This window comes from Spermophilus citellus (genome assembly GCF_964194105.1).
Source record: "Spermophilus citellus genome assembly, chromosome: 2".
Taxonomy (NCBI): Eukaryota; Metazoa; Chordata; class Mammalia; order Rodentia; family Sciuridae; genus Spermophilus; species Spermophilus citellus.
The window spans coordinates 58,096,460-58,124,203 of record NC_138183.1 but is presented as its reverse complement, the minus strand read 5'-3'; the positions used below and the strand labels follow the sequence as shown (position 1 = coordinate 58,124,203).

Sequence of the window (27,744 nt, the reverse complement as noted above, 5' to 3'; positions counted from 1 at the left end):
GTGAAGCCAGGAGAATAAGCATCCCACAATGCAACAGTACACAGAGCAATCCCAACACATGCCTGGTTACGCGACCACACAAAAACGTCACATCACCAACAAAGAACACTGAAACCGAATTACAAACTGCATGAACACTGAAAACAGATTATCTGAGAGTTATATTAAAATCCTTCAATGTAAACTAACCTTTGATTACACATGGAGTAGAAGAAAAAAGAATACCATTAGTGATGCTGAAATATGATATAGCTATTAATCCAGAGACTGTGCCACACTGCACGTGCAGACAGGATTATTCTCTTACAAAGGAGGTTGAAAGCTTAGTAGTTGGAAAAAATGATTTTCAAATGAGTTCCCAGTCATCATTGCACTGTGAAATGTAACAATTTCATAGCTCTGTTGGAATTTATGTTCTTATATACATGAAAGAAAAAACCCAAAATGTATACAGTGAATCTATATCTGGATCTATCACTACATTGGGACAGTTACAAAAGCACGAAATGTTTTTCACAGACAAGTTGTAACACACGGCCATAATGAGCTTTTGAATCACCAATACTCACACATAAAAGGGGGCTCGATCGTCAGCAGGTGCTGCAGAAAATCTAGAATGTGAAGCATACGCCGTGGCATCTTTTTACAATGGTGTTAACAAATGTCAATGTCTTGTGCTGAATGTGAGATGCATACATATGTAGTTAAAAATGGGTGCTCCTGGTTGTTTTTTTTCCTTTTCCCTTTCCACCTCCCTCTCATCTACACCTCCCCCAGAAAAGCATCTGCTCTTTACTAGTGTCTATAGCAGTGATTATTAACAAGCATGGAAAAATGTAACTGCAATCAATCTTTTATTCCTTGATCAGGAATTCATCCCACACTTTAGGTTAAGGCAGGTGAATTCTGATTCAGCTTGGTAATTATCTGGCAGATGTTACAAGCAGCTGCTGCTAAGCACAAAACCCTGGCTATTATTACAGAAATATAAGAGCTCCTGGCAAGGTGGAGTGAGAAGTGAAATAGAATGCATTCTGGTGAGACTTCACATCTGGTTTTTCATAGAAAATAATGAAACCTGGAACTTAAACTGGCTGTTCTTGAACTCTTGAAACTCAAATTATCTATCCAGGCATGCATGAATGCACACACACAAAGTTCCTAGCTATCTATGGTAAATGGCAAAAAAAAAAAAAAAAAAATCCAGTACGTTGTCTGCATGAGAATGCTTTCCCTATAACCAATCAGTTATGTAACTGAATCAGGCTTTTTGTTATAATAAACCTCCCTACCACCAGCCCAGATTAAGCTAAATTTATAAAAAGAAATAAAGAGAAAGTGATGTGCATGGAGCATAAATCCGGGCACTGAGTACAAAGCTTGATTGGCCAGAGGCAGTGCTATGCTTCCATGCACAATAATGAAACCACTAGACTTTCCTTTTGGGAGGATTATTCACACAAGATTCAAGGTAATTGTAAACTTTTTACTTCTTGAAAGGCAAGAGATAGAAAGGGATGGGGCCAAAAACACTTTATGCAAAATGCAGGGACCATGCTGCTTAGCCTTGATCAATCTAAATGGCTATTTTGTTTCATCATCTAACATTTTTTTCCTGAAAAAAGATCATGCAAGGATGACTTTATATTCCTTTTATCATTTACTCAATAAATCAAGCTATACCACCTGAATCACAGCATTAGTGGGACACTTGAGAAGAAATCAATGTTTTGTGCTTCTGCATATGTATGTGTATGTATCAATGTGTAATGTATGTATGTATAAGTGTGCACGTGAGAGAATGACTCCCAGAGGAGGGAAGGCGATAGTATTTTCCTTCCTCCCTCCCTCCCTTCCTTCCTTCTTTCTTTCCTTCCTTCAATATAGAACTTCATAGTACATTTTGACTGCTGAGATCTGAATGCAATTAATTAGAAAACTAGCTCTCTAGATATCCTTCGAGGTAATAATGAAGTAGCTGTCTCTATCAATAGGTAATTCTGCTGGATCAGTGGGTGGGGGAGAGGGAAATATGCACGGAAAGGGAAGGGAAGGGAGGGGAGGGGAGGGGAGGGGAGGGGAGGGGAGGGAAGGGGAGGGAAGGAAAAAAGAAAACAAAAACCAAAACAATAAGGGAGGGAAGGGGTGATTTTTGAGCTTCAAAAGGTATATCAAAAACTTCTCCAGAACTGGGTAGATGCATGATTTAGGTTAAACTGATTCATCAATATTCATATTTGGGGGGGCCACTTTTTAATTTCTGTAGTACATTAGAACAAAGGGGTAAGGCTAGCAGCAGATACTGATTCTGGTGCTGAGAGGGCAAAAAGTGGGCAGGGAACCTGTGCCCATACACAGACCATATGCAAAGGAAACACATAGGAAACAGCGCAATAAATCAAGTACTCAGTAACAGGTCATTTGTATTTATACTACATTCAATCTATGTAGACCAAAATCCCTGTGATAGTCTCCATATGCATCTATATCATTTATCTTTTTTATTTGTTCTTTTTAGATATACATGAAAGTAGAGTATTATGTTGACATACCTACATGGAGTATAACTTATTCTAATTAGGATCCCATTTCTGTGGTTGTACATGATGTGAAATTTCACAGGTTCTGTATTCATATATGAACATAGGAAAGTTATGTCTGATTCATTTTTCTATCCTTCCTATTCCTATTCCCCCTCTCTTCCCTTCTTTTAAGCAAAAGGAAGAAACACTGGCCACAAGAGGTAGGGAATGCACTTAGTTTCTATTTTCATACAACAGAGGGGCTGACATTTTTAAACAATGTTCACTTTTACTCTTATCATTGTAAGATAATTAAGAAACAGTAACATGTTCTCATGATCTGTGCAACTGTAAAATAAAATAATCATGCAAAAATATGAAATCCCATTAGTGAATATTCAAAAATAGTATTTTCTTTTTATAAGACAGCAGAAACCACTGCAAATGGTATATACTTTTCTGCTTTTTATTGCTGGCTGAATGGAAAACATATTGTAAATATAACCTTTCCTACCAAAGTTACATCAGTTTACACTTTGCAATAATAAAGAATGCTATCAGCAAAATATTATTAATAAATAAAGTCTCCCATATCAGTAATCATTATCTTACATTAAGGCATACCATCCTTCCCTGATCTTTGATTTTATGATTTTATCCTTTATATATTAAACACAAATATTCAATAATTGATATTAGAAGAACATTGATGAGGTGTGACAATAAAGTCATGAACTGATTTTTATGATGATTCATGGAACATTTAGCGATTCAGAAACTAAACCACATATACAATGTGCTATTAGAACATTATGGGTTTATGGGAAATTTTAAGCACTTCCAGAAAAAATAACCCACGACATATAATCAGACCATACCAAACATATTGTTGAATCCCTTTTGATCATGCAGTAGTTCATAAAAGGGTAAATTATGCGTCAGATGGGCACTGTCCTGCATGATCTTTCTCATGCTTGGCTATTAAAGAATTGGTTTTATTCTAGGGTTCATAGAGATAATTAGGCAGTATGTAATTCTTTATACTGAGGCCAATTCACACTTCTTTCTAAGAATCTAAAAGTGTACATCCCCTCTCTTTGGGAGATTACTTCTTCTCACATCTAGGGTTATTACAAAAATCACTGGAAAACTAAAATTAAAAACACAAAGTAGGGCTGGGGATGTGGCTCAAGCGGTAGCGCGCTCGCCTGGCATGCGTGCGGCCCGGGTTCGATCCTCAGCACCACATACAAACAAAGATGTTGTGTCCGCCGAAAACTAAAAAAAATAAATATTAAAAAAAATCTCTCTCTCTCTATCTCTCTCTCCACTCTCTCTTTAGAAAAAAAAAAACAAAACACAAAGTAATGTTGTTTTCCAAATTTCAACAGTTGTAGTCTTAAAGAGACTATATGTATAAACAAGAACTATTCAGAGATAGTCAAATTCTGAAATGATTTTGTTAAGTATGTGATAATTTTCACATATTTAAGTGAAATATATACTGAAAAAAATATTCTAATACATTGGAATTCCTAAAACTTTCCCAAGCCAAACTGGTGTCCAATTGATACTTACTTTATGTCAGGCCCAATGAGAGAATGTCTTCTCAACATGGCTCGTGCCTGGGCATTGGTTAAACTGATGGTAGATTCTTCATTAATGGATAAAATGCAGTCCCCAACGGCAATCCGGCCATCTCGACTAATGGCACCTCCGTGAATAATGCTTCGTACAATCATCCCCAGGCCATCTTTATTAGCACTTACTGTCATCCCTATGGAAATTGAGAAGTGCATATATGGATTTAAATACATAATTTTCAAATGTGTTCTAATATAATGATTGTGTTTTAATATAATAATCATTATGGATTTATAGATAAAAATAGGAGTAACATTTTTAGTCAATAAAAACAAGAGAAAGGGCTGGGGCTCAGCGGCTGAGCGCTTGCCTAGCATGGGCACTGGGTTCGGCCCTCGGCACCACATATAAATAAATTAATAAATAAAGGTCCAGTGACAATTTTAAAAAATATTTAAAAAAACAAAAGAAATGTTTTTCTAAGCAAAAAATTTTAAGTGCACATTAAAATGTTTGTGAAATTGTATGTAGATAAAAATACTCAATGTGTAATACATTAGAGATGCAATCTTTTTACATTATGAAATTAATGGGAGGGATGAATGTATTTAAGGTGGTCATCTGATGTCTTGCCCCCTTAAATAGAAAGCTTTTTCAAACAGAATGCCTTAATAGTATCAAATCAATTTTACAAGAGCAGTTAGTTCATTTCTTATACATGTAAGAGAATAAATATAGGACTTCAAATGGAAAATTAACTTTATAAATTAAGAAACTGCTACTACATTATTTTTAGGTTATGTGTTTGTTCACAATCTATTTACTATATGGTTATTATTTGCCAAATACTACATAGGTTGCTTAAGACAAAAAAGCACAGCACAGAATTCCTAAAGCTTTTATTCTAAACTTAATCCCCAGTGCCTATCACAGTGTCTATATGCACAGCGTTCTGCTGACTAAAATGAACTTAAATCTAACCTATTCCCATTTTCTCTCTGAATTCCTATGAATTCCCAATTTGGATATTCAATTGTCTTGTTGACATGTCCCTGGATGTCTCACAAGAAATGCAACCTTAGTGAGTATGAAATTGAACATCCAATTTTTTTCCTACTCTTATTTCCCCATCTGTCTTCCCTTTTTTGATTAATTGTACTGCCACACAACTCTACATTATTCAAAACAGAATATCTGATTTATTCTTTATTGCCACCTCTTTCATCCCCTATATTTAATGCATCACCAACACCTGAGGCTGACCTCAAGCTTGCAATTCTCCTCCCTTGGCTTCTCTGGTCACTGGGATTACAGGCATGTACCATCTTCTTCTTTAAAGTGTTAAATTAGAAACTCGTGGAGAATGTCTCAAAGTATCTGGCACAAAGTACTCAAAAGTACAGATGTAAAACTAAAAACAAAAAGAAAACTCATAGGATATGTTTAAGTGCACCTCTATCCCAAAGCAAAGAACACTGCTTTCTAAAGTCTAAATACAAATCTTGATTGATCTTCAAAATGAAACAAATAGCAATCACAACGTGCTCTTGGGTAACCCAAGTACTATACTGAGTACATTATAAGTTTTGTGAGAACTAAGTCAGTTCTGGGTCCTGATTCTACCTCTGAAGGGTATGAGTAATTTTAGGGAATTCCTGGGTTAATCCATGATTCCACATCTAATCAGTGAAGGGAATATATCATCTTCCTTTTCTTCCCTGTCTCCCTAAAAAACTTTGCTTTTGCCTCTTAAGCCCTAATACAACATAACTAGCTAATGAACTACAGACCTATCAAAAATTATAAAGATCAGATAATTTTAAAGGTCACTATATGCATGTGTATGTGTGTATATCTGTATATAGAATGCCCACCCAAAAGTTAACAAAGTGAAAGTATAACCCAAGTTATTTATGAAACCAAAACAAATGAATTTATTAAAGTTTTTCTAGAAACCTGTAAGGCTTTTTTTTTTTTTTTTTTTTTTTTTTTGCAGTGCTGGGCCTGTGCATGCAAGGCGAGTACTCTACCAACTGAGCCACTTCCCTAGCCCAAGTGTAATTAAGAGGGTTTTCTGTGCTCTTTTTTCTTTTTTTTTTTTTTTTGCGGGGGGTGGGGGTGGGTGCTGGGGATTAAACCCAGGGCCTTGTTATATCCCAGCCCCATTACTTACTAATAATTTCTTCTGGTCATCAGTAGGGAAAAAAATTATCCATAAAACTAAAATTGCAAACCTCATATAGCTATCAAAGGGAGACTGAATCTGAAAAAATGGGCTCACTGACAAATCCCCTTATAGCACACTCTTCTACTAGCACAAAGTCAGCTCTGTTCAGATTTTCTAAAAGATTATTTATCATATTTTTTGACACTTCACATTGTAAAGGCAACCCCTTCCCACTTTAAAGCTTAACTGAATGTTTTAATTTCATTATTTTAATATACTACACAGATATTTAAAATAGGCTTTTTTCATGATTCCTTTAAATTGTTATCTAAGTGATGTAGAAATCTGAACATTAAACATTTCCTGTTAAAGGACATAAAAGAGAAATCATCTCACCCTGGCACGTGGTGAATTTGAACTCTTATATGTAGAAGAGCCGAGTGCGGAGGCGCACCCTGTAATCCCAGCAGCCCAGGAAGCTGAAGCTGGAGGATCACGAGTTCAAAGCCAGCCTCAGCAAAAATGAGGCATTAAGAAACTCAGTGAGACCCTATCTCTATATAAAAAATAAGAAACAGGGTTGAGGATGTGGCTCGGCAGTCAAGTGCAGCCGAGTCCAATCACCGGTACCCAACCTTGACCCCAAAAACTAAAAAAACCAAACCACTAAGGGTATACCAAGAAGTCAACCAGCCAAGGCTAAAGCTCTATAAATATTGTGAGTATATAAATTAAATCATATAATGGAAATGAAGCAAAAAAGTACAACTAAAAGTTACTTCTGCTTTGATAGTACAATTTGGGTGGTGAACTAATAAATCTCTGATTTTACACATAATCAAGTGTTTCACAATCACAGAACAAATAAAAGGGCTCTTTTACACTTCAATTTCAAAATGGAGCTGTTGAGGTTTAAATGGATTTGCACACAGTAAAAAAAGAAAAGATCCTTCTACCTTTCACTATTTTTTCCCAGAGCAAAATTAACCTACTATATTTTATAGCAAACTTAGAAACCAAGGTGGAAACAACCCAAGCATCCTTCAACAGTTGAATGGATAAACACGTACACCTACAATGGAATATAATTTAGTCTTAAAAAGGAAAGACATTCTGACATATGCTACATGAACATGAACCTTGAAGACATTATGGTAAGTGAAGTAAGCCAGTCACAACATCACAAATTCCCCTTATGTGAAGTACCTAAGATAGTCAAATTCATAGAGTCAGAAAATAGAATGGTAGTTGACAGGGACTTGAGGAGGAAGAAAAGGGGAGTTACTATTTAACTGATACAGAGTTTCACTTATGGAGGATGAAACAGTCTCAAGACGGACAGTGGTAATTATACAACAATGTGAATGTCCTTAAAGCCACATCATGAATACAGAAAATGGTTAAAATGATCAATTTTTATGTTATATTCATATTTTGTTGCAAAAAAATAAATGGACCTTTATGCATCAACAGAATAAGCAAGAAAATTCATATAATCTTCTCAATAGAGGAAGAAAAGATTTTAACAAAATTCAACATTGAATAAACTAAAAATAGGTGATTAATTTCAAATAATCAAGACAGTAAAATCAGATGTACTCAAACTCTGGCTCTTTATAAGAGCCTCTAAATGTTTCCAATCTAATTCACCAACTATGTTGGAATTTTAAAACAGAAATCAATCACCTCACACGACTGTTATTTTCTCCCACTGCAGTAGACAGTTACAACAGAAGTCCTGTGCCCTCCACATATGCTGTCCACCTATCATTCCTTCAGCTTCCGTTTACTTTACCAGCCATCTCACATTCTTAACCCTAAGCAAACAGGTTTTAGTAATGTTTCCTCTACCTCTCTCTATATGTATGTGTACATACATACATGTACATATGCATATACACACACACACACACACAAACACACACCCACACACAAACACACACCCACCTACACCCCCCCACACACACACATACACACGTATATGTATATGCCTGGAGCACAACAAAGCAGAAACGTCTGTGCTACAATTCTTTATTTACTTGCTGTTAGTAGTACTCAGCCATCACCAAACAGAACAAAATCAAGGAGATAGAGATTGGAATTTCCCTCACCAAAAAAGTACTTACAGATTCCTCTGCTAATTCTCAAATTTAACCAGGAAACAAGACCCTGCCATAAGATACTAATGTAAGGAGTGCTGGTACTTTATAAAAGAAACAGGGTTTTTAATGAAATAACTGGAGTCTTGGGCATTTGGACATTCAGGGCAACTAATCTATCATTCTGTTTATCAAGATGAATCAACAGGAACAGGGCTAAGTCACATGACTGCTTCACTCAGTAAGAGAACAAATGTGTTCTGTACAGACTCAATTTTAGCTACTGTAATTGGGATTTATTTCCACAGGAAGTCTTCTTTACTCAATTCAGAGGGCATGTGATCATTAACTAGCCGAAACAATTTATGGGTAACAGAGGACTTAAAAATCCTGCCACCTGGAAGGTATTATTGAATAATTTGCATTTATATTTTGGTAGTGGTACACCTGCCTGTCTTTAGTCTTTATTTCAGTGAATGAAAGAAATTAAATACAAAATGACTTATGTGTAACTGGTAACACTCAAAGAGACTAATAATTTCCTTTTCCAAAGAATTTAGAATTCCAAATTGCTGACTTTTCATTTTCTAAGAATTCCTTTTCTGATTTGCTGTTTCATACACAAACAATTCATATATTTTTTACTTGAATGTAAATGAAGCTTTTGAATACTCTGAATTAATTAAGTAAATGAGAGATTTAAGCTAGTATGAAATAAACAAACCTGTTAACCATTTAAGGAAAAATAATGAGTACATAAAAAGAAAACACATAAAATTATAAGACATTTTCTAACATATATTTTCTTATTTACAGCAACAATAACAACAAAAAATGTTGAAACCTACCATGTTCAATATTTCCCTTTGTCAAAAGGGTTGGAAGAGTAGGGATGTATGGGTAAATGCGGAACTTACCGAGACTAGAATTGCCTTTCGCTATAGTAATAGTCCTTTCAAAAGATTCTTTGGATGAATTTTGTAGCATGATACACTCCACATTGGAGGCCAGGGAACTCTGTTCAATTAAGTACTCAGAGCCCTGAAAAAAAATAATGCAAGTCACATGGAAAGGAAAACTAGACTTTGGAGCATGATTTCAACACTACACATCTTTAGTTCCATGTTTTTCAGCAAGAAAAACAAGATCAGAGGTTGCCTCAGGGCATGTGTCAGAGGAGCCTCATTCCAAATGACGGATTAGCCAGAACTCTAACTCTCCACTATCCCCTACCTCACTATGATGCACATACCACAACCTTTAAAATATTACCTTTCCAGTTGAATCAGACAGCACAGCAGAAGTAAGTTCTGTTCTTGATACAACTTCACTTGGTAAATGAGATTCAGTCCAAGCTATTGTGTTTTCACATTCATATTGTTGTTCAGTAGAATTTGCAGGTGTATAATCACTTGTGTTAAAGCCAGAAGGAGGCCTCAAGCTCAAGTCTACTGAAGATGAATTCTCATCCTGTCTTTGGAGGAGATTCTGGGCATATAGTTCTTCCAAAGACATATGCAGATCAATTACTGGATCAGAAGAATTTTCAGTTATATCCTGAATATGAAAGAAAAAATATTAAAACTCATGACCAGAATTAAATCAATTTATAACACTGCTTCTTAATGAGCAACTATTTACTGAAAAATAAATCACAAGTATTCATTACATAAAGAGTGTTAACAATGCTGGTGCAATGATACATACCTGTATTAACTAGCTATTGGGGGGCTGAATAGGCTGAGACAGGAGGATAGCAAGTTCAAGGCCAGCATGGGCAATTTAGCAAGACCCTAACTCAAAATAAAAGGGCTGGGGATATAGCTTAGTAATAGCTTGCCAGTGAGTTTAATGTCCAGTATCACACACACACACAAAATAGACAGACAGATAGATAGATAGATAGACAGATAGATAGATAGATAGATAGACAGAGATATGCATTAACAAATATTTCACTTAGCATAATTTTCTGCCTTTATTTTCATAAATACTTTTGAATAAATTTACTGCAAATCATACATCTCCTATTCTGAATTACCCTTGTACAATATACCATACATAGGATCATTTAGGTAGAATATTATGTTCTATCCATAAATAATATTATTCTGACTTCACATAGAGAAGCAAATAGCTTAGAATCTAATCTCATTTAAAGTGTAGTTCATTTCCAGTGAAGATCTACTTATTGAAATGAATGCATGCAAACAATAACATTAATTGATTTGGATTCATGAACCTCCAAGAGAAAATTATTTTGACTTGAATTTATAGGTATTTATGGAGAAGAAAAGAAAGGCTTGCAACTCGGATTATTATAGGGAAAATTTATATAAATATTCTTCAATATTTAATAGGAGGAATATTAATCTGAGTGGTCATAAAATGTAGGTTTTAATCTAGGCTCTGTTATTAGCACAGAATCTCTCTCGGCTATATATTAGGCAATTTCTACAATTCTCTGAAATTCAAATTCTATAGATCTGTATAAATACATGTAATCTACTTACAGCAGATATGTTGTATCACTTATATGCTTTGGGCAAGCAATTACTTCCTGAATTGCTGCTGAATAAACACATCAGTTTTTCCTTCAATTCTTTGATTGATATTTTTAAAGTACAAAAGCAGCATAAAATGAGCACATAACCATGTAAGATTCAAGCTTTATGGGGGCAGGAAAGATGGTGGAATGAGATGGACATCATTACCCTAGGTACATATATAACTGCACATATGGTGTGATGCTCTATCATGTACAACCAGAGAAATGAAAAGTTGTGCTACAATTGTATATGATGAATCAAAATAGCAATTATAATAAATAAGTTCACAGAAGAAATAAATTGATCAACAAATATATGAAAAAGTGTTCAACATCTCTAGTAATTAGAGAAATGTGAATCAAAGCTACTCTAAGATTTCATCTCGCTCCAGTCAGAATGGCAATCATCAAGAATACAGGCAACAATAAATGTTGGCGAGGATGTTGGGGAAAAGGTATGCTCCTACACTGCTGGTAGGACTGCAAACTGGTACAACCACTATGGAAAGCAGTACGGAGATTCCTCAGAAAACTGGGAATGGAGTCACTATTTGACCCAGTTATCCCACTCCTTGGACTTAAAATCAGCATACTATAGTGACGCAGCTTCATCAATGTTTATAGCAGCTCAATTCATAATAGCTAGACTATGGAACCAAGGTGTCCCTCAATAAATTAATGGATAAAGAAAATGTGGTAAATACACTCAATGGAATATTGCTCAGCTTTAAAGAAGAGTGAAATTATGGCATTCGCCAGTAAATGGTTGGAATTGAAAAATATCATGTTAAGAGAAATAAGCCAATCCCACAAAACCAAACACTGAATATTTTGTCTAATATGCAGATGCTAATTCACAATAAGGTAAGGGGCACTAGGGAAAAATGGTGCTACCTTAGATTAGGTAGAGGGAAGCGATGGGAGGGGAGAAGAGGGGATAGGGGGATAGAAAAGATAATAGAATGAAACAGACATTATTCCTGTATGTATATATGTGACTACATAACCAATATGAAATTATATCCCTTCTATGTATGATATATCAAAGTACATAAATGCATTCTACTGTCATGTATAACTAATTAAAACAAATAAAATAATAATAATAATAAAGAAAACTGTTAGGAGATTCACAATTGCTAAACTATAGAAGCAACCTAGATGCCCACAATAGATGAATGGATAAAGAAACTATGGTACATATACATAATGGAATATTACTCAGCATTAAAAGAGACTAAAATTATGGCATTTGCAGGTAAAAAAAAAAAAAAAAAAAAAAAAAGATTCAAGCCTTACAGATGTACACTGTGTATGAACACAAAAGTCTTCCTTCATACCCGGTACTCTATTACCTTCTCCAGTAAAAATGGCTGGCATCACCTAGTTGTTTGATCATATTTTTATCCATCTGAATAATACATACATATGCGTACACAGATACACACACATTCAAGTTGATAAATACATACATTTTTAAAACTTAAACAGAACCATACATTAAGTGGCATTTTTAACTTGTTCCTTTTTTATCCCCAGTATATTCACATCTCAATGTAAGAAATGTCCATGTCACTTCAAAAAAAGAAAAAGTCAACTCCAGTGTTTTATGGCTCTCAATTATCCCTAAATATGAAAGGTACTGGAGAGTACACTTTGGAGCCAGGCTACCTGAATTCAAATTCTAGCTCCACATCTGGTTAACTGAGTTTGGAAAGTTAAACACTCTATACCCTTTTTGAGGTTGAAATATTAGGTGTCTGACAAAAGTGTATGTATGAAACAATGTAAGAAACTCTAGAGGTGAAATGATTGGATTATGAGAACATTACCCTAGTCAGTGCCTCAATCCCTGACAGGGATTAACTGGGTAGTAACAGCAGGTAGGTAAAATGTGGCTGGAGGATTAGGCCCTTAGGAATATGCCTTTGGAGTTTATATTTTGTCTTGGTGAAGATCTCCCTCCCTCCCTCCCTCCCTCCCCCTCTCCCTCTCTCTCCCTCCCCCCTCCCTCTCTCTCCCTCCCTCTCTCTCTTTCCCTCCCCCCTCTCTCCCTCCTTCCCTCTCTCTCTCCCCTTCCTGCTGTGATGTCCTGAGCTGCTTTCATCTACCACACTCTTCCACCATAATGTTCTGCCTCAACTTAGGTCCCAAAGAATGAAGTCAGCCATCTATGGATTAAGACCTCCAAAACTACAGGCCCCCAAATAAACATTCTCTAAGTGTTGTTATCAGGTCTTTTGGTCACAGAAGTGAAAAAACTGACTAAAACAGCCCTGGTTCCCTGGCCTACTAATAAAGGAAAACAACAGAACCCATATTATCTGTTCTGTTAGAACAGACCATTAATTACCACAAAGTACAGGCCCAACAGAAATTACCCAATAACTATTAGCTTTTACAGTTATTTATTTATATTATGCAACTTCATACACATGTGTGATAATGTGTTTCCTATAAACTACAGAACTGGAGTAGTGGGTCAAATTATATGCACACTTAAAATACTGCTATTTATTGCTAGACTGTCTTCCATTTTCTTCCACAAAAAAAGAATATGTGAATATCTATTAATCTTTCCAACTCTAGATCAGTTTGGTAATCCGATCAGTCAGAAATATATTCTGCAGTGTTTTATTATGCATGCCTCTGACAATTAGCAAGATCATATCATTTATATATCTTCTGTGAACATTTTCTTCATGTCCTTCCACCAGCTTTTTAATCAACAGATTTTCACTTATTCTTGACCTTTTCTGAATATAAAATCTTTGTGATATATACTACAAATATTGTCCCAGTTACTTGTCCCCTAAGTTTGTATAGGTAATATTTATGTCATTACAAAGATAAATTCTTTGTGTAATCAAATTTGTCGATATTTTTGCGCTTCTAGGTTTTATATATAGCTTCATAAACATCATAAATATCTCCTTGACACAATGTAAATGAAATGTTTTCTGGTATTTTCCTTGTATTTATATAATTTATTTTTAGATTTTAACCATCTACAACTTATTTCAGATATAGTATAAGAGATGGCTCTCTCTTTGATTAGCTTAATAGCTCCAACACAAATTATTATACTTCTCTTCTTCAATACAAGTTATCATTTCTCTATAATTATCAAATATTTCAGACACAAAAGAATCAACAGAGTAGTTCTATCATGCAAGCAATTAATATATTTAGAATCTTCAGGAACAAATAATAGTAAAATAACATTCTCCAATCAGAATCTGAACAATAACCTGTTGGCTCATCCACCCAACTTTATTTTATTTATTCTCATGAAAAATAACAATGTGCTTACTTAAGGACTGGTTAGTTTCAGTATTACTAAATTAATTATAATAATTTTCAGTAAATCATCTCACCCACGCCTCAAAGAAAAAGAACAATTCAAAATCGCTTTTCATCAGAAAAAGAGGTCAAGCCACCCTTGTGAGCTGAGGTTTACTGAAAATCGTGCAGCAGAAATTTCCATGCATTATTCATGAAGGAATTAACACAGACATACAGAAAAGAAATAGCTAATCAACACAGTAGACAACATACGCCTACTTCAGAAACATTTCTGGTTGCTGAACGACCAGAGTTTTATTTTTAAAAGTCTTATGGATCTAAAAGAAAAATATTTCTTCCCCCATAAAATGTCCAAAAATAACTCTATGATTTTCCAGTGCAACTTGGTATCTAAACTGAACTTTTCTAAAAACCTGTATTAATATATGCCTCTACTTGATACATTCTTGTTCTTTTCCTATTATAGGAAAAGACAACATCTTTTATACCTTTGAGAGACTGCAATTTTGTCACTAAGACTTTCACAATTACTCCTACTATTTTGACTAGAGTAATTTATTTATTTTTTATTCAAACCTCTTCTCTAAGAAACAGCATTAACATTCTAAACAAGATGTGAAGGCAACAAATTTTAGCATTGGAGAATGACACTATGTGGAGATCTATGGTAATATACAGAATTTTTTTAAAAAAAAATTAATCAAAAGGAATCTACATTTGTGTTTGGTGTGTGAGGTTCAAAAAAAGATTTCTATCTTGACAGACACCAACTTCAATTTCACTAGAAATCACAGGACTAATTGGTAAAACCAATATTCTGGAATGAAGAACGTGTACCATATCAGTTTTATCCTGTCCGAAATGAGAGACTGAAAGTATGAATGTACATTACAGGGCAGAGAATGGGGCGTGCAAAGGAGTACAAACAGAGACTCAATATATAGCTATTAAATCTTTGTTGGTTGTATTTTCAAGTCAAAATAGGAAAAAAATAAAGCATCTTCTGAGAAACCATGTGAAACTTTTAAAGAAGTCTATGAATATTTAAGTTTGGAAAACAATTATTTTTGCATTTTATCATGTCTTTGGAGGTAACAAGAAAAGGGAAATTGAAAGATTAATAAAAAAAATCAAAACCCATAACAATGAGAAAGGGAAAAAAACCAATGGCTTCAACCATGTTGCCTTTAAAATAACACATTTCAATCAACTACCTCTAATGAATTTGAATGCCATGAAATGGGTATAAGTAAATCCTTACATGATAATTCATCAATGAAGCAAACACATATTCCTTTCAAAAGACAAAACAGAATAGACCCCTAATGGAAGGCTTCTGTGAACAGGAACAAGTTATGGCTGTGGTCCTTAGGTGCTTAAGCTGCTGCTCAGTCCTCAACTCTGCTCTGAATGGTAAGTCCATGCTCTGGTGGTCAGCTCTTTTAACTTCTGGTATGATACCTGACCAGGGTTGAAAGATCTCTCATCAAGGAGAGGACAGGTAAAATGACATGTCTATTTCCAATCACCATTTAAGATCACAAGATTACCACAAAAATCTGAGGAATGACTGAGATCCTTACACTCTATCCTTCCTTCAAATCAGTATGGAGGTATCTTTGTTTTGCTTAAATATCCATATATACTTTATGGTTATTACAGTATAAAATCATGTATATTTAAACAATCATATATACTACATGATTTTATTTTATTAAAAAGTAAGCTCACTTTTTTTAAAAGAAAAATAGTGAATTCTAAATTGCATGACAAATCACCATTTTGTTTTTTAAAATAAATTTAGTGCAAAAAAAAACAGAAAAAATGCATTATATAAATTCTTAATCACATAATTTTTTTCTAGTAAATCAAGGTACTAAAAAAGGCATAGAGGAAAAAAAAAAAAAAAAACAGAGTTTCAGAGATTTACCATGATACAAGAACAGTTCTACTTTCAAAAAACACTGAAAGCACACAGGAGTTTCACAATGTGTTTTAGAACACCCTCATTAATGTCTTCTTTGTTGTTTTGTAGTTTAAATATTTCACTTGTTAGGCCAGCTTGCCAAAATTTGCTTCAACAAAAGAGTAAACTGCTTAGGGAGAAAAAAAGAAAAGAAAAAGAGGAGGCAAACAGAAGTCAGTAAGCCAATATGTTGTGCTGCATACAGCCAGCATTCACCCTGTAAAATGTATGCTTCTCAGTATGCAGATTGTGTAATCCCTTTAAGTAACAATTACTAAGTTAAACAATGCAATCTGTCCCACTGGCAAGAAGAAGTATGCTATGCTATGGATTAGGAGATTCCATTAGGAGATGAATTCAGCTTCCAGCCCTGAGGCCAGTAAAGGCTGAACACATTCCAGACAGGAGGCAGCCAGACAGTCTCAGGTGTGCTAGGAGAGGAGCAGCTGCTCCACTCAAGATTATACCTTACAAACCAATTCAAGGAGACTGCCCAGCATCATTTGAAAGGATAACAGGTGCACCTTGAACATAAAAGAAAATGCTTTCAAAATGTTCTGGCCAAAAAAATTACTTGTTAATCAGGAAAGGAGGAAACTGAAAATCCTACTTTCCAACTTATTCATATAAGAGATCTCTTTCCACTAAATCCAATTTATAAGTATGGTATAATTCCAGCATAGAAAAATAAACAATATATATCCATAAATGAACTCTTTGCCCAGATTAAATAGATACATTTTTTCCATATGTTCTTTAATTACTTTTTTCTTAAAATGATATATTGTAAGTACAACTGTATTTCTATGCTTCATCTTTTTCTCCAAAGGTAACTCCTTTCCTGAAGTTAGGAAGTATCATGCTCACACATTTTTAAGTTTCCAACACACACGTATACACCTACTCATAAAAATATATATTGTTTATGCATCAATTTCCATAAAATAAAAACTTCAACAAATAAACAGATAAGTAATCAAAATAATAACATTCAAAATAATTGAAGAGATCATTGATAAAAAGTAACAACCAAATGGCCAATATATGGAAAAGTATTCAATCTCACCAATAATGAAGAAAACAAAATGAAAATGTTGTAACACACCATTTTTCACTCAATATTGAATGGGTTTTTAAATGCTACTTAACCGAAAATTATAGCGTATATAACCAAGAAAATCAATAGAACTGGGCATTTATGCCAATTATTTATTTCTAAAATATAGATGGCACAGATAGTCCAACAGTAACTAGACCCTTCAATTACATATACTGATATATACATACTTTGTCATTCACTGTGATTTTTATATAGTTTTGCATTATTTTATATAAAAATGTAGCATTTAGTTTAAGCTAGCAAATGCTAAATTAACGTAAGAAATATTTACTATCCAACTTTGCATAAAAGTTTTAAAATCATTGAAAAATATAAAGTCAATCTTGTAATTTTTCCAAAATAGACACTGCTAGTAATTTTGGAAACAATGAGATCTATCCTTTTCAGCAATTCTATAGTCCTTTCTCCCTATCTCCAAGCCTCTCAATAAAATTAGTAGATTCCCCCACTAAAAAGTAACCATAGACACCACTAAAAACACAATCTAATAAATGTATTTCATTAAATTTTTTTTCTGATATGAAAATCCTAAAAGTTCTGAACATTTATGTCTACCACTGTCCTAGAAACACTAGAATTAAGTAGCCCTTTATAGTCTGAAAGCTATACAATTAACACTAGCTAAATTAAAGTGTAGTTTAATCTGACAGGTAATCCATGACTAAAGAAACAAAATGTTTCTAATATGCTACTCCCACAAGTCCCCATCAACCCTGACCTCTGGAAAGGTATTCACAAAGCTTTCTCAAAAATAAATGACATTTTCTCAGTACCTTGGGAGGAGATGATGGCAGAGAGGAACCATAGTTCAGACCATCACTGCAAGCACTGCCATGAAGAGATAAAACAGAGGCTTGGGTAGAGTAGACACTGTCATTATCAGGAGAGTACTGAGACTGAAATGTGGATTCATCTACCAATTCAGCACCATGTGTGTCCACCTAGGAATCAAACAATATCATCAGTTGGGAATTCTGTTCTAGCACTGAGGTCTCCACTTGAAACACAAAGGCATACTGGCATCTTTCTTCAGTCTATCCTGCTCTACATTCTCTTCAGCATGTCAGAAACTAACTATATAGAACTTTACCTAGTGCAGCACAAGAGCAAATTGCTCACCTGTAGCAAAGGGTGCTGGAACCCACAGCTGCTTCATTTCCTCAATAATAGAGCCAAAGGTAACAATTAATAAAGGATCTGGATCAATTCTAAGTTTAAATAGCTCCATTAGTCATGGAAAGTGTTTACTTTTTTCCAGTTCACCTGACAAACTCTTATCATTTTATAATAAAATGAATGAGGACATGTCTTCTATTCAACTAAAATAAACTGCTATTCAAAAAGGTAGCCATGCAATTATCTATTTGTAAACCTCACTATAAACATATATTTTAAATTATCTTTAGTTAAACTTTAAATCCATTCAAGTCATAGAAACCAGAGAACATCTGAGATGTCATGCTAAAATTATACCAACAAATAAGGGGTCTAATAATGATATGATTGGTGAAGCTTTAAGTTATGAACTTCTATTAGAAAGCTCACATAGAATGAGATAGAAAATTTCATCACACATTATCTAAAAATCCTATTAAAATCTTCTATAATAGACCTAAGAACTGACCCTTTTCTTGTATTTCCAGCATTTTCTGGTTATCTTAATGGCAAAATCCCATTTTTCTATTTATTTTTTATTCCAACTTACATGTTTAATATAATTTAGAAGCTTTATCACAATATAGTAGGCTGTACTCTTATAAAAAGCTCTTAAAATACATTGGGGCCATTTCAAAGTGACCCTCTTGAAATATAATTTCATAGGCCTGAAAAATTATTTTAAATACACATTCAAATGCATTAACAAATCACCATGCAGAGCTTTAGCCATTAAAAATGTACATTATGTACAATAATCTAGATAGTAAATAATTAGTATTTACTATCTAGATAGTATTAGCTAAGCCTTGTGCCATACATTACAGTACATAAACATTTGTTTTAAGCGACATTAAGGAAAGCATACCTCAATCTAAGTTGTATACCTATCACTGATGCCTTACAGTCCCAGAGAGATCATTACAATTTGCTTAATTACTGTACAGATAAAACACTGGAGCCCCAAGAAGATGAACAACCAGTCCAAGATCATATAACTGGTTAGAGAGAAGATCCAGGACACCTACTTCTATCATAAAAACTAGTTAAGCCTCCATAAAACTGCAACTAATATACTTTGTGATTGGGATTCTTTGAATGAAGTTTAAGGAAGAAACAATGTTATTTCTTAAGATATTTCAGGGATAATGATATATTTGTGTCCTATTGCATATAATTTTTAATTTTTATTTATTTATTTGTTTTGTTTGTTTTTGCTGTGGCTGAGTACTATTTAATACCAGACTACTCACACAGATCACTGCATACTAAATGATACTGTGCACAGAGAGCAAGGCCAAAGTTCCCTAGTGTGTTAAGTATCAAAATGTGAGATTATTGTATTGACTATAATACTGCAAACTTTCCAAATAGGTGTTTCAAGAGCTTGCAATTTCAAAATATTAACAAAAACAATTATCTTCTTCAAAATTAAGACCACAAATGGCACTAGGTCAAAGATGTGCACAGTGCACATAAAATACTGAACAAGGAAAATAGTGAGACTTTTCAGAATATTTTATAAGATAAAATAAGACATACAAGCATTTGAAAAGAGAACTTAATAAGTTGTAGCCACTAACCAGAGCCAAGTCAGCCCTGAAGAGGGCTTTGTCAGCCAGCCCTTGCTCCTCGCAGGAATGTGGCGGGTACAGAAAGGAATCCTCCTTAGCAGAAACATAACCTTCTTCAGGTGAAAGCTGCAGGAGAATGATATTTGAAAACCAGTTCATGAGAAAGACAGAGAAAAATGAAGGGGGACAAAATGGAGGAAGGCAGACAAACATGAAGGTAAGTGAGGAGAAAAGGAAAATATGGGAGTTTTTAAAATAAACATATGACTTCAACATTGAATAAGTATGAAATATAGCAAATATCTCTATTAAACATTTTATTTGAAAATATAATTGAAAATATTTTGGTATGAATATCATCTGTTAGATCAGAATCCATTTCTATTCTTTTTCTCATTTTTTCTTATTAAAGATTACCAAAATCAATAATTTTTACATTATAATAGTCCTCTAGTAATTCTTATCTGCCTATTATTATGGCCAAATACTGAAAAGCAAACTTTAGCTATTAAGACTTTTAAAAAGATTGAAGAAGAATAATACAACAATAAAAAGAGGGATCAACTTCTGTCATCTCCTCTTAGAATATTAATTTAAGGAATGTAATTTACTTGACAGGGAAGGTGGCTGAATCCTACAGTGAAGCCTTTTAATTTAGCAAAGCTTTTAAGACAAAATAAAGCAAAACTCTTCAAGTGCAGTTTGCTTAAATTGCAGTCTTGAGCTCTATTACCTTCTAACTTGATCACACAGACTGAAAAACCTAAAAATTTTATAACAATTTCTGAAAAATGGGCCAAAATATTTAGATAAGGCCTTGTCTGCATAACTCTGTGTCAGCAACACATGCAAAAGGATTACAGGGAAAAACTTCCTTTTTTTCCTCTTTACCAAAACATGAATTTAATATTTACTAAGACTCACTTTGGGAAACAGATATTCATATGTTACAGTGCATATTGAAACAAAAATATCAAATACTGTATTGAAAGAAATTTACTTTAGAGCTAGCTAGAAACAGAACATTCTGCTTCTAAATAACTGATACAGTTTCTTTTAAGGGCAAAAAAAAACATGTATTAAGTCGTGTTCACCATTTCTCTTTGTAAAACAGAAAGACCAGAGCCAATTTATGGTCCACCATTGATAAATATATAGAGCCTCATGATGTGCGTTTTCATTTTTACATTCCCTTTAGTACACATCTTTTCCCATTATTTCTATAATCCTGATTTGATTTTTAGGTTGGATTACCAGTCTTCATTCTTTTCTCCTTCCCTCTTTTCTATTATTTTTTCATAAATGCATTTCATAGATTACCAAAATTCCTTGTGGAGTAAAACTGGAACATAGAATAATTCTAATTAACACTTAAAAATACTAACAAAGCTTATTATTTGAACAAATTCTCTCACAAAAATCAACAACTCTTTATTGATATTCATGCATATATATGTTGCACTTTCTTTCATTTAAAACTATATATATACCATGGAAAAACCTCACAAATAATGATCATGTCTCTTAATATTTAATTGCAGTACAATGGTAAATGCCATGTTACAATTACTACACCTAATAAAACATGCTGCTTTATACAACATAAATTGTTTTTTCAGTATTGCAGTATAGAATATGGGAACTATTCCCTCCCAGAAGAAAGAGCCACAAACTGATGAACTCACTTTGTATTGTTCAATAAATTATGAACAAATTATACAACAAATAGTGTTGAAGTCAACATAACTAAGAAACTTAAGCCACTCCATCAGAGATCCTACTTTACTCCCCTATGATTAAAGGTTCTATTATTAGTTGTTAATGCTTTTAATTTTTTTTTAAAGAGAGAGAGAGAGAATTTTATATATATATATATATATATATATATATATATATATATATATATATATATATATTTAGTTTTCAGTGGACACAACATCTTTATTTTTTATTTTTATGTGGTGCTGAGGATCGAACCCAGCGCTCCGCGCATGCCAGGCGAGCGCGCTACCCCTTGAGCCACATCCCCAGTCCAAATGCTATTGATTTTTAGTACCCCCGCTACATTGGTATTTTAATATTTGAATTCATATTTCTTTGAAATATATGATTCTGCTTCATCATGACCTTAATAGCTAATAGTAAAAAACGTCAAAAGATAATCACAAAGTAATGTTATAAATATATTTTTGAATATCCTGGCTCTTTTCTTTCCTTATTTTCTGAAAAATATAACTCAAATTAAATTTTTATGTTCATGGAGCCAAAGACCATATTGCTGAAAAGTACCAAAAGTGATGATTCAGTCATGAGAACACCCAAGGCTAAAAGAAAACCTGTGAGCTACTTTTCTTGTACATATAAAAATAAATCAATAGAATCCAAATCCTTACAGGTAAAGGCTTGGTCACTCCTATTCTGACAGTTCCTGAGGGTGCCCCCTTCAGTGCTTCCACAGCTTCTTCAAGACTGCTGTTTTCCAAGTTAATGTCATTGACAAACATGAGGCGATCTCCAGGAAGAAGTCGTCCATCCTTTTCAGCAATGCCACCAGGGACTAAGGAACGAATTACAATCACAGTGCTTGCTGGATCGACTGGATCCTGACAGAATGGGAAAGTAAAGAGAACTCAGTCCATTTTTAGAATGAAGAAAATTTTTATAGGTTGTCCCTCTGATTAGCAATGGATGGGTTATTGTTTCAAGTGTATTTTAAAAATTCATACAAAAAAAATTTCTGATGAATTATCTGGGCAAAGGTTATCTCTGTTTCATTTTAGCGAATCCATAAAGAGTTCATCTAAAACAAAAGCATTCTCATTGGCCTGTGTTCCCCAAAACACCTCTTAAATTGTACAGATAACTTTAAAATTATAATTTTAATTTTAGATTAAGTTGTCAAATTTTATAACTACCACTGGAGGCTAGATGTCAGGTATATTCATTATTAACAACAGCATTTGTTAAATAATATGTCACTGGATGGAAATGTCTGAATGTTTGACCTGTCCCTTTGAAATGAAAACATACAGAAAGAAGCATTTGATGATGCAGTGTTTTCATTTACACAGCAACCTCCACATTAGAACAAGGCTCCAGAATCAGGCCCTATGAACACATCTCCCTAGTCATCTGAGACAGCTTTCTGTTCGGTGTTAATAAGGAGCAACAGCTGCACTCTGTCAGACAGGCTTTAGCAATTTCCTCATTTATGCAGCATAGAGCACAAGGCAGGCTGCACTTGACCAATTTAAACATATTCATAAATTTAGTAAAATGATTGGAATATCAGAATTGATAATATATCCAATTATAAATTTATCATTTGCAGCAAAGAAATATCTAATACTTAATGACTGACCATTAAATTATGAGCCATCAAGACCATGGAAATAACAATAATAGATTCCTCAAATTATTAAAATAAAACACTGGCCTGGGGTTGTAGCTGAGTGGTAGAGTGTTTGCCAGGCACCACAGAAAAATAAATGAATAAAATAAAGGCATTGTGTCCCTCTACAACTAAAAAATATTTATTTAAAAAAAATACTATGTCTCTATGATGTTTTTTTTTTTTTTTTTTTTTTTTTTTTGGTATCAGGCATTGAACCCAGGGTGCTTAACCCCTGAGCCCCATCTCCAGCCTATTTTATACTTTAGAGACAGGGTCTTGATAAGTTGCTTAGAGCCTTGCTGAATACTGGGATTACAGATGTGTGCCACTGTGCCCAGCTCTCAATAATATTTCTAAAATGTGTTCTACATGTTCCTCAAATTCCTAAGAGCTGAATTATAAAATAGCTGAATAAATTTGACATTAAAAGAAACCCTTATGATAATCAATGAGTCATATTAATTGTTATTTTGAAAGATTCACTACAAACAAGAAAATGTCTTTGATGACTATTTTCTTCTTCTCTGCTATCAACAATATGCTTTCAGTACATAGCATTGTTTTTTAAAACTTGTTAATGGTAGAATACATTTACCTGATAATCTAAAATACTAAAACCAAGGCCTCTGCTCCCTTTCTCCAGCTCTATGTGCTGAATGCCAGCCTCCCACATGGCCAAAGGTACTTGAACCTCCTCTGGAGTAGGACCCACATCAGTCATGGCCACCACTGGCTCCTCTGTCTCTGATGACCCGATGAGCTCACCTAGATCTACATGGGGCTGAACAATAGACCAGACATCTCTTATTTCACAAGCACTAGAGTAGAAGACACACATATGAACACTTGCAAAGAAAAGGGAGATTCCCAACATCTATCCAGAACAAAACATTTTCAAATAAGCACCAGCTTATCAAGAAACTTTTAAGATTTAATGTACAAAATGTCGAAAGCTGTTAAGAGGAAGAAATACTTAATTACAATAGGCATTAAAAACATAAGATTAGATGATCTCCTATAAAATTATAGAATTTTTTTGTGGGTGATTTTCACTTCTTTTCAATGTACAAATCACGTCTATAGCCAGAAAAAAAAAAAAAGGAGAGCTATTTTGTTATTAAAGCAAAATAATTTCTCATGATAAATAAGAATAATTCAAGATAAGAGATATATGTAGAAGTTTTATACTCAATGCAAATAAGGATTATAAAACACTTTGACACGAGTACTTGAGTATTTCATTAATAAAACTAGTGTAAATAGTGGCCAAACATTAGATTTAAAATCAGATTTGCTTGGGCTTAAAGCATGACTCTATGATTTCCTATCTGTGTTACCTTGAGTAATATTGTTAGCATGGGCTTCAGAGTTACTCATTTCATAGAAATTTGTGAGTATTAAATGAGGTAACATTTATAAAGTACATGACAAAGAAGCTGGAATTCAAAATTTTTGCTTCTTTCAGTAAAAATAAAGTAAATAAAGGTTACTCCAACTTGGTCCTTCTACAGGAACATACCAAACATAAGAAATATGTGTTCGTCAGGATGAATACTATCTTTATTTTAAGCAATTATCACATAACCTAGGACCATGGATGCAAATCTCTCTACCTGTCTTATCATGATAATCCCATTTACACCACACATACACAGACACACACAAAGAGCATGGATGTATATAGTGCTAGCCTTTGAGCAGTAGATAATTTAGAATTATATTTCTTATTCTAACATTAATCATTTATGTGAATATGGAAACTAGGCACTTATTCTTCAAAGTTTTCAAAATTATTCCATTATACTGACTATTTCAGTATAATGTAAATCAAATCCTAATATTACCTTAAATGAAATTTGTCTAGGTTATAAATTATGCAAAATTAGTTTAGAAATGTATTGTGCATCTTCCAAAAAGCTCATTAGTTTCATTGCTTGACATTTTGATCTAAATGGAAAAGAATAAGCAGATAAGAAAACGGGAGTTTCTGAACACCACAGAGAATTAACTGGCATGTGTTAGGAGCTCAAATTCCTCATACTTTAAAAATAGAGTGTGCAAATAAGTAAGACCTATATATGCTAAAATTATCTATCCATCCACACTTTAGCTATTCACTAAGCAGTAATTGTATGCCAGGCAGACTTGGGTAGGTTATATACAAGTATCTTTTTCCATATGTGTACTATATACACACACTATTTACATATTTGAGTTTTCTCTTCTGCGAATGGGGACAATATGAACCTCTATTTCACAAAAATATTGAAAGTATATTATACAAATATATATATAGTGTGCAATAAAACCTAATATTATTGCTTTCCTTACATCTTCAGAGGAAGAAAACAGAGGTTCCAAAAGATGAAGTGACTTGCTCAAGGTCACACAGCTAGTAAATATCAAAAAGTCTGGTTTAAACCCAAGCTTGACTTCAAGGTCAATCCTATAAGACACAGACTATGTAAGGAAACCAAATGCCAAAAAAAAAGGGGGGGTTAAAAAATCATGAACACCATTTAGTCTTTCCATTTATATTTTCATATCAGCCTCACTTTGCAAATTTTCTACCTTTTCTGTTAGTTCAATATCACTAAGGTCCAGGCTATCCAATTCTGACTGGGAGGTGGGTGGCACAGTACGACGACAGCACACCATTGTCACTTCTATAGGCAATTCTTTTAAAATATTGACCACATCTTGGTGATTCTCCCCAAGCAAAGTTATACCATTCACCTGTAGAAAAGATACATTCTTTAAGTAAGGAAAACATTTCAGAATGCAAATATTATTATGAAAATGTTTTTTTATTAAACAAATATACATTTTTGTATGGTGATGATAATGTGATTCTGCTGGATCTAGAACTGTAGTTAGACCTATGGAAGTACTACCTAAAACAATTTACAGTTTTGCTGTAATTGGATGTTCTAAAGAATTCACAGGAAAACCATTAACTTTTACCCATATTTGATCTGCCAGTGTGGAAATCTAGAAAAGGATAGTCAATGAAAATATTCCTAAGGATGAAAGAAAAAAAAGAAGTTACAAAAACCTGACATTTTAAGTAAAGAAAAAAAAGAATACTGCATATATTGTATATTTTTAAAATGGGGGGAAAGAACCTTTTCCAATTTTCTTATACTTACCTTAAAATATATGGCTGCCTGCACATAAACAATACCAGCAGGTACCTAATGAAGGATGATGAGAATGGGATGGATGGGGTCAGGACGGAGATTTTTTTAATGTTTATCTTTTTTTATTCTCTATTGAAACATGTGAATGTATTACCTATTCTAAAAAACAGATATATATTTTAAAAGTTTCAAAGAAAGTTTTTATAGTTCTCTGTACCTGAAACAAAACAACAACCACACAGAACTAGAACTGAAACTCAATACAGACACAGATATAAAATTTGCGTGGGTTTTTATGTGCAGATCTCTCTCAAGAAACTTCTGAGAGGAAATTTAAAATAAGAACTTACAGATCACATTAAGCCTCCTTCAAGGCTTTTTGGAATCTTATTTGAAGAAGAGAAAGAAAAGTATAGCTCCTTACTTCCAATAGCTCATCACCACTGAAGAGTTTCCCACTGTGTCCAACAGGACCTTCTGGTAGAACTGATCGGATAAAATGATGTCCCACTGTTGCTTCCAGGCTTATTCCCAACCCACTATTCTCACTAAACTTGCTCACGTGGGCCACCTAAAAGAATAAAAATTATTACAATTCTAACATTCCTTTCTTTTTCTACTCATGCATACATTTTGTATTCACCCCAAAATGGTCAACTTTCTCATAAAAGCTTCAAAAACCTACTTGTAAAGCTTCAAAGCTTTGCCTTTGAAAGAGTTCTGATGTCTACTGGCTTCATGAACCAACAGACCAAAAGGAAGCAGCCAGCTCTTTACTGGCCATAGATGCTGACAGCAGATGGAAAGCAGTCAAAATTACAATAGGACCTGAGCTCATACAACAATAAAGAAAACACACTCTCTGTACTTGCTACTGTGTGCCAGGGACAAAGCTGATCCGCAACCTCCCCACCCCCAACCCCTGCTGCTCCCATATCATAGATTGTCTCATATGCTTCTTTTAAATAGGGTTCAATTTCTCTCCTTGTTTCCCAAGTTAGGAAAATAAGGTTCAGAAAGGTTACCTTGGCCAGAATTGCACAAGGAGAATAGAACTTTGAACTAAAGTGATCTCACCCTAGAACCTCACTCTTGATTTTATGCAATACTGACAGACAACAGTGATCTTTAATAAATGAAATGAAGTTGAAAACAAGGGAATGAAATTC

At 33.9% G+C, this 27,744-nt stretch overlaps 1 protein-coding gene across 1 annotated transcript in view; it reads right to left on the bottom strand.

Annotated features, from left to right (window-relative positions):
* Positions 1-27,744, bottom strand: part of MPDZ (multiple PDZ domain crumbs cell polarity complex component) — a 151,868-nt gene that overhangs the window by 53,328 nt on the left and 70,796 nt on the right. Inside the window, exons 14-23 of the mRNA XM_081281986.1 lie at positions 27,000-27,146; positions 26,007-26,171; positions 24,031-24,216; positions 22,435-22,644; positions 20,051-20,167; positions 18,086-18,253; positions 9,645-9,929; positions 9,290-9,413; positions 4,101-4,299; positions 570-611 (exon numbers count right to left, since the gene is read on the bottom strand). Of these exons, the coding sequence (XP_081138112.1) occupies positions 570-611; positions 4,101-4,299; positions 9,290-9,413; positions 9,645-9,929; positions 18,086-18,253; positions 20,051-20,167; positions 22,435-22,644; positions 24,031-24,216; positions 26,007-26,171; positions 27,000-27,146 (1,643 nt within the window). The remainder of the gene's footprint in view (positions 1-569; positions 612-4,100; positions 4,300-9,289; positions 9,414-9,644; positions 9,930-18,085; positions 18,254-20,050; positions 20,168-22,434; positions 22,645-24,030; positions 24,217-26,006; positions 26,172-26,999; positions 27,147-27,744) is intronic.